Here is a 10528-nt window from a genome sequence, read left to right as displayed (position 1 = left end):
TCAGCAAAGCCTCACATGAAGTGGCTACGTATAACACTTGTATAAATGCCCAGAGCTCCACAGCTACAGCACTGAGTGGGTGAAGGAGTTGAGAGAGCAGAACACTGCGTTTGCAAATCACTTAAGTCTCGTTACTACATGAATCCATTACATTAAGCTTTATTAAATAAATCTTTAGAGAACATGGGTTAGTGAAATATTGATAGTAAATTTAATATTAAAGTGGGATCTGAAAGGAAACTTTAGCTCACAATGAGTGGAAGAATTATTTTAAATGTAGTTTATTGTATCCAGGTAGTAAATCGTTTCCTTTTACTTCACTTCGTTTTCCATGAAGATGTGTGATTACAGACAACCTTTCTTTACTAGCATTTCCCTTTTTCCAGGAAAAGTCATCTCGCTTGTCAGCAACTTTGTTTGGTGAGGACTGCGAAATCAGCCGTGACCAGCTGTACGAGCTGTTAAAGTTCGCAGCTTTGGGAAAGTGCCACAATGCTCCAGCACCCAGGTACAACCCATTCGTGTTCAGGAATAACCCTCTTGCGTCCTCCTGTGTTGTGAAAACATACCTGAAGGCATATTGGCCTGGCTGGTTTGGAGTCCTTGCCGCACGGTTACTGTAAGGACAGCCTCTGTTACGCAGATATGTAGATGTCATGTAGATACTCGTCTTGTTAGACTTGGCCAGAGGCTGGAATTCCTCTTCTGCCATTTCGTAGTTTTGTTTCATGCAGTTAACAAGAACTAACCAATTCTGTAGAACAGAAGACGCTTCACACACCGAGAAAAAAATACCAATGCCATTTCGTAGTTTTGTTTCATGCAGTTAAGAAGAACTAACCAATTCTGTGGAACTGAAGAAGCTTCACACACCGAGAAAAAATACCATGTTCAAAATACTAACACACCACAAAAAATATTAACACGTTTTGTGTCGGATATAATTGAACCAGAGTGTTCTAGAGTGTTTGGGAGAAAACGTTTTGCCCGTTTTCAGGGCAGTTTCTCAGCACTGGGAGGGAAAGGCAGAGTAAGGTAACAACCGCAGATGGCAAAAATACAGCGAAGGGTAATGAATCTTGAAGTGAAACTTAAGGCAAAAAGGATGCCCCTTTAGATCTTAGGTAGTGAATAGGAAATGATTTTGTGAGACCTTTTGTGACGCATTCGTTCACTAGGCTGCATCACTGCAGCTGAAGCCACTCACGTTTAGTCACATTCTGATGCCTGTAAACGAGTGTACATGCCTTCCAGTAGTACTGCAGCAGAATTTTGCTATAACGCATTCTTGTTCTTTCTCTGTCTCCCATATGATGTTGCTTCTAGGAATATGTGGCTGTTTGAGATAAGTGATAAAGCCTTTTCTCACTGAAGGCATTTGGCACTTTGCCATTCACTGACTTAAAAGCTGGGCTGGTGCCAAGTTTGTTTTTAAGAGTGCTTGATAAATGTTTTGCTTTGATTATTTTCTTTAATTATTTTTTTTTAACTGCAGCTGGTGCCGCATTTATCACCCAAGCCACCTGGCTGGGGTTGTGGTTATTGTTCTGCATGAAATGAGCCAAATCCATTTCTACAAATTCTACTTGCAGTTCAAACACCTCAGAAGAACGTTCCGGCATGTAAGTCCTCACACTGTGCTGCTGTCTTCTGCACTTCTTCCAGGCCCAAAACCATCTCCCAGCGCTTAGTCACTGCGGTGACATTACTGCGTTTCCAGTAGGAAGTGGCCACCTTTGACTCTCAGAGCAAGCTAATGAGAGGATCTCTCTGTAGCGTTGTCAGCTCAGAACAAAGGCCAAGGCTTTGATATTAGAAGCAGGTTTTCAAGACTTCTGTCTTTGAAGCCTTACCGGGTGAAACGTGTATTGATGTTTCAGTCCTCTGACTGCTTCCTGTATCTTCAGGATGCCAATGGATTAAAAATAATCTCGGGTACTTTAGAATTTGCTCTCAGTGCATGAGGAGACTCTCAGCAGAATAATGCTACTCCCACTGCTTGAAAAATCTCGTTTTTACTATTTGCACTTTATGTCAAGTTTCTCTCATTTCCCCAAAAGATCTGTAATATAATTATTTTAATCTTCTGAGTTACAAGCAACATTTTTGAAGGAAGAAAGAGAGAAGCTCTTCAATTCAGACTTCTAGAGTTTTCCCTGAACTGCAGCAAATGCAAATCACAACTGGAAAGTCTGGAACTCACTTTAGTTTCTATCAAGAAAGTTGAGATTTGACACCTCGATCGTATCAAGCAAGGCAAATCTGCCCCTTAGTACAAAGAGCGCTCTGTGGTCTGTCATTAAAACAGGTTTGGTTTGTGTTGGGGTTTTTTCCCGTCCTTGGGAAGACACTGCATACATTTCCACTGGTTCTTTATCCGTCCTCCTCTAAATTAGGCAGGTTTGGGGATCAAGAAACATCTCATTTTCTTGATATTTCTGCTTCAGTTGGTAAGTCTCTTAACACATCTCTTTTTTCAGAGATTCTCATTACCACCTTCCGCTGACTTCCTAGCGAGCCTCTATGGAGAAGGAGCAAACCCGAAACCTCAAACCACTGCACGAGGTACTTTGTTTGGTTCTGCATCATCGCTTTATCCACAGTGATTCACTGTCAACAGTAATTTATGATTTTGCATCCTGTGCTCATATGGTAAACTTGTTTACAAAGGAAAACATACAATAGCTTCAACCATGAGACTAGTTAACCAAACTAGTTCAGAAACTCTCAGTTGGGCTTATTGTCACAAGTAAATGCAAAGAGCAGAGACAAAGTTTTTAACGTGCTTAATCCAAAGTTCTGACATTTTGTTACCCATTTTGTGATTATTTTATTCTAAGCTATATCTAATAAAGATACAGAGATATAACTTAAATTTGAGCTAAGTTTCTTAGTTTTCTTAGTTTTCTGTGTTATACTGAGCGGCAAATTTAGGTAAAGAACGGGAGTGCTGACGACTGATTTCCTATTTTTACACTCTTTATAGAGGTGACTGTAATCCAACAGGCTTGTACAAAACCTGCAAGAGACTACATGCAGACTTCACTGAAATTGTTAGAAGTGTAACAGAGAATCTTGAATTCGAGTCCTAAATGGGAGAATGAGCAGCTGTTACTTGCAGTGTTGTTGACAAAGTCCTCTAGCAGCCTGACTGTAAATCTACTGCACAGTCACAGACCTGTCAGAGAGATGTCAGGTATATTTTTCTTTTAAGTGCAATCTACAGAGAATCACCTACAGAATAACTTAACTTTACACAGCTGTGGATTCTGGTGTCGGTTCAGTACTTGCTTCTTTGTCAGCCACACTTAGAGTACATTTTCTCCTGATAATGCTTACAGGAAAGAATTCCATGGAGAAGGCAGGGAAAAAAAAGACCTTTTTTCACAGCTTACATGAAGTAACAAATGATTGTGTTGTCACGCTTCGTGAGGCAAGTTTGTTCTCTCTGTTTCTGAAAGGAATGTGAGATGCAGACTTGTGATGTGACTTGCTTCTGAATCATCCAGCAGTGCCAGTAGCTGCACTGGTAAAAGCTTCAAGTATCCTGAATGTCAAGTATTTTATATATAGATATAAAACATACTGTATACACTATAGGTGTATATACATACACTATATATAGCATAAATAGGGCTTTATAATTATGTATATATAATGTATAGTGTGTGTGTGTATATATACACACAATAAATGAAATGTAAACAGGAGACATATATGTAAAAGACAGGGAGAGAGAGATAAAAATAAACTAGAGATAGATATTGTCTGTCTGTCTGTCTATATCCCCAGTGTTTTCCTTTGAAATGGTGCAGCCTCTTAGCATACATACTACTGCAGAAAACTGCCAGCAGGTAGGGAGTGCTGTCTGAGCTTGACAGATGCTTCTGTATTTTACAGGTTGGACTTCCACTAGCAGTGAGTGTGTTCCCAAGAGCTCAGACTTGCAACATGATCCCATCATTTGGAAATACGGAGAAAAAAAACGAGGCCTTACTAGCTATACTTTAACTTTAGAAGAGCAGAAAAAAAATTACTATCCCATAAAAGGTCAGGTTTTAAGGGCTTTTGGTTGGTTGGTTTGTTTTTCGTTTTGTTTTTTTTTAATTTTGACAGTGATATGTTTGGTCAAGTAAGATACATGACGAGTTTTAGAAGAGAGAGGTCTGCTTCTTATTCATGAGTATCTTCTCATTCTAGGCTTCCCTGCGTGTAAGGGTTATGTATATACAGAGTGTGATCAGCAGAGGACGGACAGCAGCCCCCTCTTTGGTCTGGATTGTGAAATGGTAAAAATAAATGTGTCGGTGTAAAGTCAAGCAACCAAACTCCTACCAGCTACTCCCAAGCTGAGCCAAGCACCCCGTGTATTTGCTGAAATATTAATACCTGCAGCCAGTCCCTTCATTGATGGTACCAGTGCTGATGCAGCCATGGGAAGGACTCAGTTCTGCGCTGGCTGTCAGAGCAGCAGCTGGATCTGGCCCATCAGCAGTGCTGCAGTAACCCCCGAGACTGCTGTGGAATTCCTCCTCCCAAGCCTCCCCAAGGTTTGGGAAAGGAAAGATAGCCATCACAGTTCTGATAGCATGCTGGTGTGAAGATTCCTCCTCAGTGCAGTTTTGATGTTGCAGAGATGCCTGTCTGGCATCAGCATTGAGTAACTAATAACACAGCCTCGGCTCTGCTTTTAAATTGTACATCTCTGGTGAAGGTGCTCTCAGTGACAGCGCTGCAGGGCAGAGCACAGACTGATCCTGTGAAATCAGCACGCACTTTGAGATGGTTTTTCTTTGTGCTGTGCTTATGGTGGGCATCTAACAATGAAAATGAAGCATGCTATGGTATAAAACAACTAGCTATGAGAGGTACAGCTCTGAGTAACTCCTTAGTAGTGATGCTGGCTGCAGCCAAAGCAGCTGTTAGCTAAGGTTTTTGAGTGGCAGCATCATGCTGACTCAACAACTGCTTCTGCTTCTTCCTGACAGTGCCTGACTGAAAAAGGAAATGAAGTCACTCGTGTCTCTCTGGTGGATGCACAGGGTCAATGTCTCTTGAATGAGCTAGTCAAGCCTGAAAGTACAGTAGTGAACTACCGCACCAGGTGACTTTCACAGAAGTTTCTTGTCTAAGTGCTGCAAGGTTTCAAATTAAACCTGTTACACAGGACCTTTCGGAAGGCTTTGGTTTGCACAGATGGCTGCTGCATTGTACTCAGCATGAGGAATACAGTTCTTGCTCTGTGAGCAGAGTAACCACACTAGGTATACTCTTTGCTACATGTGGCTAGGCAGAAGCGTTACCATTCTGCAGTGTCCTAGGAAAAATCCTGTTGGAGATTAAGGATGTACAGTGCAAGTTACTCGTTCCTGCTGGCTAAACAATAGGTTACAGGGTCAGAGTACAGAATTGCAGTCTGTGTCTCTGCTCCATGGTTTGCTCAGCCTTAAAAAATGAACGGAGCAGCTTATCAGCTTTCACACACCTCTGTGGCTGGGCTCAGGATGATAACAAGAGCAGACAAAACTAAGTCCTTGTCTTCTCCAAAACTCTGCCTGGCTTTATGCAGCAGGTAACGTGCTTATCCCCTCAGGTTACTTGGAAGCATCTCCTTCCACCAGCAGCCTTGCCATGTTCCCTTACCTGTGCTGTCTGATGCTAAGAACTGCATCACTCAAGAGTAAGTTATATTTGAGAGAGACAGACTTTAGACACAGGTGTGGTAGTGCTCCTAGCAGTTTAATATACCTGCAGGACCTCCTCTGCTGCTGGAACAGAAAGCAGTGAACAGCATTCTGTCTTTCGTTACACCGAGTTTGTATTTTACATGCCTGGTTGTAATACTCTCCAATAGACGCTGTTGTTAATGTGCCTTTACTTCATCCAACTTTTGTTTTGAAGATTCTCAGGAATCACAAAGAAAATGCTTCGTCCAGTGAAAACAAGACTGTCAGACATCCAAACCAGACTAAAAAACCTGCTTCCCCGTGATGCAGTATTGGTGGGTCATTCTCTAAATGCCGATCTTCAGGCTTTGGAAGTGAGTATGCTATTAAGCACATTTTCCCCTGCCCTGTGACACTCATTTCAGACCTGAAAACTCTAAACAATTCCTCTTTTTATTAGTGAATACTTGTTAATTGCTTTTTTATTATGAATAGCCTTATGTCTGCGAAGATTTAGAAGAGAAAGACTCTTCTTACATTTATAAAACTTGCAGGGCTGTTCAGAACCCAAGGGGAAGGGAGAATTCTGACCAGAATCTTGCAACAGAAGCTTTACTTCTGTGGTTCAGCCAGATGCTTCTGATAGTTCTGTCATGGGAAGAACTGACGCCCTTCCTTTATTTAATTTCACCAACATAAAATGCATGAATCATAATTCATCTTTCTAAAGGGGAGCTGGGCTTGTTTTGTTATTCCCATCTGCTCTCTTGTTGTGGAGCAGTTATCTCTCAGTGAGAAATGGGCAACAGAAATGAAAAGGCAGAGGCACAGATAATAATGAGTTACTGCCCAATTCTGTATCACTGCTGTTCTTAAATTAAACTGGTGATGTCTTCTTGCCTCCAGATGATCCACCCCAGTGTTATTGATACTTCATTGCTTTTTGCCAGAAATGAAGGTCGAAGATTTAAGCTAAAATTTTTAGCCAAAGCTGTTTTAGGGTAAGTTTATTAACGTATTGTCATGGGAAATATTAGAAACGGTCACGGTGGGTCATAGGATTTTGCTCTTTCACTAGCAGCATCAAAATTATTTTTTTCACGAAAACTCAGACGAGAGGAGCAGACTGCAAATAGACTTGGTAAAGAAGAATTTACTGGCTGCCTGAAACATCAGGCCACTTAATAAATTGGCTTGTCTTTGAGCAAGGAGGGACCCTGCAACCCAGCTGGGTTTGAGCCCTAGCCAGACTAGCTTGTCTGCAGGTCTGTAGCAGCACCGTGTATTGAACTGGAGAGCAATAAAGACACTCTGGATCACACAAATGAGATCTGCTGCAGCTAGCAAGAAAGAAAGGCTAATGTGTGAAAGTGTGACTTAAATCATATCCCTCAGCTACCCTGGACAGCATGTCTTAGTGATACAGCTCTCAGCATTCACATAGTGAATATTAATACTCTGCAGCACCAGACTTCACTGAGTTGGAGGCTGCCTCCAAGTCTGTGTGCAAATTGTAAGTTAGGTCATTGATCAAGGAAGAAGAAAAATTAAAAATAGTCATGCATCAGAGTACCAAGTATTGGAGTTGCTTCTGTCAAACAGTGTTATGCTCAACATTGCAATAACATTTCTTGCAGCAACTTTGGGGAATATTTCACAAGAATGCTGCTGGATAAAACTTTTTTGGAGAGGGAAAAGCTATTTTGCCCCAAAATGATGTAGTTTAGAAAAGACAGGATGTTGGTCAGTGTGGAAAAACAGATAACCTGCCTGTACACCTAATTTTGATGTCCTAGGAAGGAGATTCAGTGCGAACAGAAGCTTGGGCATGATCCTGCAGAAGATGCTAGAGCTGCATTGGAATTGGCTCAATTCTTTATTGAGCAAGGACCAGCAAAGGTAGCTATAGCTAATTAAGATTTCTGTCCTTAATCACAAACATACCAATTGTTGTGCTTATGAGGGGAAAAAAAAACATTGTTGCCCATCCTCTTGTTGATTTCAAAGAAAACAGAGCTGTGATAGAGGCCTCAATTTTGACAGCTTGTTACTTTCAGCATATATCCAGGTATCTTAATAACCTGAGCATTGCTGGGGTTTCAGTACTCAAACACTGGCATGAAGCAGCATTGCTGCTGCGCTGGAATAGGGGCACTGGGTAAAGCAGGATTGAGACACTTCCAGCCTACAGGAATGCTTGTCAATTTTCTAGATGAGAGAAGGGAGAGACCTTGTATGTTGTGGTAGTGATTCAGCCGGTTTTATGAGTCTCTTGCTTGTGTCACTGATTTCTGAGAAAACTTTTTTGGAGATGATTGCTGGTTGATGCTGTGAGTGCTGCATGCTTGGAAATGACAACAGAAAATAATAAGGCAAGAAATTAATGCCTGTGTTTCTTCACTGCTGTGCAGTGTGCCTGGGTGACTCATAGGGAAAGCACATGCTTTCGGTTAGCTACAATTAGCGGAGATGAAAGCCAACTACTAATCTTCTTCCTTCCCCAAGGTAGCAGAACTAAACTTGGAGATGCTTCTGACAACTGAAAAACTGGCTGAGGTCTCACAGAACAAAGCTGCGATACAGCCACAAAGATGTAGAGTCCAGAAGCAGTTGAGTGAGCCTCCACATTTACCCAAGCCATGGTAATAAGATCCTCAAATACGCATGTTTTTCCTTCAGTTGAATCCTCAGTAAAATCAAAGAAGTGTGTTATGTATTCCAGAAGGCATCAGGATCTTTAGAGAGACACAAATAATTGTAGCATAGCACTGAAAAACTTGAAGAAGTTGCATCTTAGGTTTCACAAAGTGTTTTCTAGGCTTCTTTTGCTGTTGAGGACAAGGATATTCTTTCAGATTTCTTTAATGAACTGCATCATTTTTCTCTGACAAGCACTTCTTGAAAGCTTTCAATTCACCATATTGGTAAGTACTGTGATTCACAGCTTTCTTCTCTCTGCTAGTTTTTTAGACTGCTTGCAAGTGACTGGCCAAAAACCCCTCCTTCTGGGCAGACAGGAACTCGACTCTTCTGGGCTGTGTCTGAGGAACCTGAGCACATCAAACAAACAGGTGAATGGACTAGAGTGGGTTGGTCTAAGCAAGCATCAAAGTAGTTCACAGTTCCTCTTCTGGGGGTGGGTAGATGAGTCCTATTTTAAAAAGCTGACTGACAGTACTGTTAGCAGCAGTGTTAATACCAGGTTAGCCAAATCCATTTTAACATTTCGGAAATAAGCTTTGATCCTCTACATCCTCTCATGACTCACTGAAGAAGAATTTCTGCCTGAGGGCTTCCTTGCACTATAATGAAAATCAGAGTTGGGAATTAAGCTCAATAGCTTTGTTTCTGATCCTTTGCAGCACAACTGTCTTGTACCTCTTTGAGCCTTACGAGGCCTCTTCTCCCTCTAGATTCTTCAGAGAGCTTTAGAAGATGTTCCCCTGTCCACCTTCAGCATCATTCAGTTCAGTCTGGGACCAGAGTACCTTGAGTCTCACCTTCTTGCTGGACTCTCTGAAAAGGTACTGTGTTTTGAGAACAGTCGTCTTGGCTGAGCTTGGACAGAGACACCATTATCTGGAGGCACGAAGTAGTTAGTTAGTTCCTGTGCTTTGTGAAGTTCCTTTTCTAATCTGTGTTCTTGCAGGTGAGAAGCAAGCTGACTGACATGCTGACAATTTACGCAGGTCCTTTTGAAGAAAACTTTTGCCTGAAGTCTGTGAGAAAAGAATTTGGGAGGTGCGGACCAATCCAATCCCTTACAGTGGTAACTGAAACATACCAGGTGAGGAGCACTCAAAGCGTCAAGCTTGCTGACAGGCGTGCAAGGCCCAAGCAACCTCTTCCAAAGATACCTATTAGAACCACAGAAATAACAGTTACTCTGTTTGGAGGGGGGTTTTTTTCTGGTAGTTTAGTCACCAGCTACAACTCAGTGTAGCTAAAAGCTGCTTCATGGAATGATGTGGATAAACAGAGCTCCTGTGGCCTACCTGTGCTGTTCAAGCTAGAGGACTTTGGGCATTGGAGAAGCTGAGGTGCTTTTTGTCCCACTCAGATACACTAGGGGCTTTAATGGCAAAAGAAAAAAAAAAATTGTTATTAATTTGAAGGTGGTTTTTAACAGCTGTGGTATATGGAGTGTTAACATATATCACCCAAAAACCTTTTTATGTTCTATTTCTAAAGGAAAACACAACTTGATGGAGACTTGACTTTTAAAAAGGGAGGGCTAATGCGTGTTATCACTAGCCTGAAGTATCTCTCTGTTCTCTTTCAAGCCCTATGTCTGTATCCAGTACGAAGTGCTGGAAGCTGCCCAGCTTGCTGTGGAAAACCTAAATGGAGCTGAGGTAGCAGGATCCTGCATTAAGGTAAAGGCTGCAAATAGCAAAAGCCTAAGTTGTGCTGAGCACAGAACAGCATCTAACGCCTCCCTTAACATCTGCTGCCGGGGTGTGGGCAGCACAGTGGCTGGTTGTGCTGCTACCCTCTCCCTCTCCCTGGACAATTTAGGGCCACTGGCAGAAAGGAAATGGTTACAGCTCTCTTTTTTCCTTTCTGCCTGTCAGCAGAAGGGGGTTAGAAAGCATTCTGCTCTTCACCTCAGCTTTAAAGGGAAGAGCCAAATAGCAGGGTGTTAAAATGCCACATACGAAGTATGGGGCTGTTAATTTTATACTGTTTCTGCATTACAAACATGATCTCTCCTTTTTTTTATGACTAATTAAGTTAGACTTCATTAGTCATATTCTTTTCCAAGGGATGGAAAGTAGCTTGTCAACTTTCAGTAAAGTGAGAAAATAATGTAAAATCGAAGCTCAGAACACAGAGGTGCTTGGGCTGACGTGCTGCGTTTG

General features: G+C 41.8%; 1 protein-coding gene across 1 annotated transcript in view; it reads left to right on the top strand.

The window, feature by feature from the left end:
- Window positions 1–392: 392 nt before the first annotated feature.
- LOC104495885 (putative RNA exonuclease NEF-sp) overlaps window positions 393–10528 on the top strand; it is a 13851-nt gene continuing 3715 nt past the window's right edge. The window contains exons 1-14 of the mRNA XM_010138926.1: window positions 393–508; window positions 1496–1622; window positions 2481–2565; window positions 3901–4050; window positions 4201–4289; window positions 4989–5104; window positions 5902–6040; window positions 6573–6667; window positions 7463–7565; window positions 8172–8308; window positions 8629–8737; window positions 9080–9190; window positions 9316–9453; window positions 9950–10231. Of these exons, the coding sequence (XP_010137228.1) occupies window positions 1557–1622; window positions 2481–2565; window positions 3901–4050; window positions 4201–4289; window positions 4989–5104; window positions 5902–6040; window positions 6573–6667; window positions 7463–7565; window positions 8172–8308; window positions 8629–8737; window positions 9080–9190; window positions 9316–9453; window positions 9950–10231 (1620 nt within the window). The 5' untranslated portion in view covers window positions 393–508; window positions 1496–1556. The remainder of the gene's footprint in view (window positions 509–1495; window positions 1623–2480; window positions 2566–3900; window positions 4051–4200; window positions 4290–4988; window positions 5105–5901; window positions 6041–6572; window positions 6668–7462; window positions 7566–8171; window positions 8309–8628; window positions 8738–9079; window positions 9191–9315; window positions 9454–9949; window positions 10232–10528) is intronic.

This window comes from Buceros rhinoceros, unplaced genomic scaffold (assembly GCF_000710305.1).
Source record: "Buceros rhinoceros silvestris isolate BGI_N320 unplaced genomic scaffold, ASM71030v1 scaffold15546, whole genome shotgun sequence".
NCBI classification, from domain to species: Eukaryota; Metazoa; Chordata; class Aves; order Bucerotiformes; family Bucerotidae; genus Buceros; species Buceros rhinoceros.
This window is presented reverse-complemented; position numbering and strand designations above follow the sequence as displayed.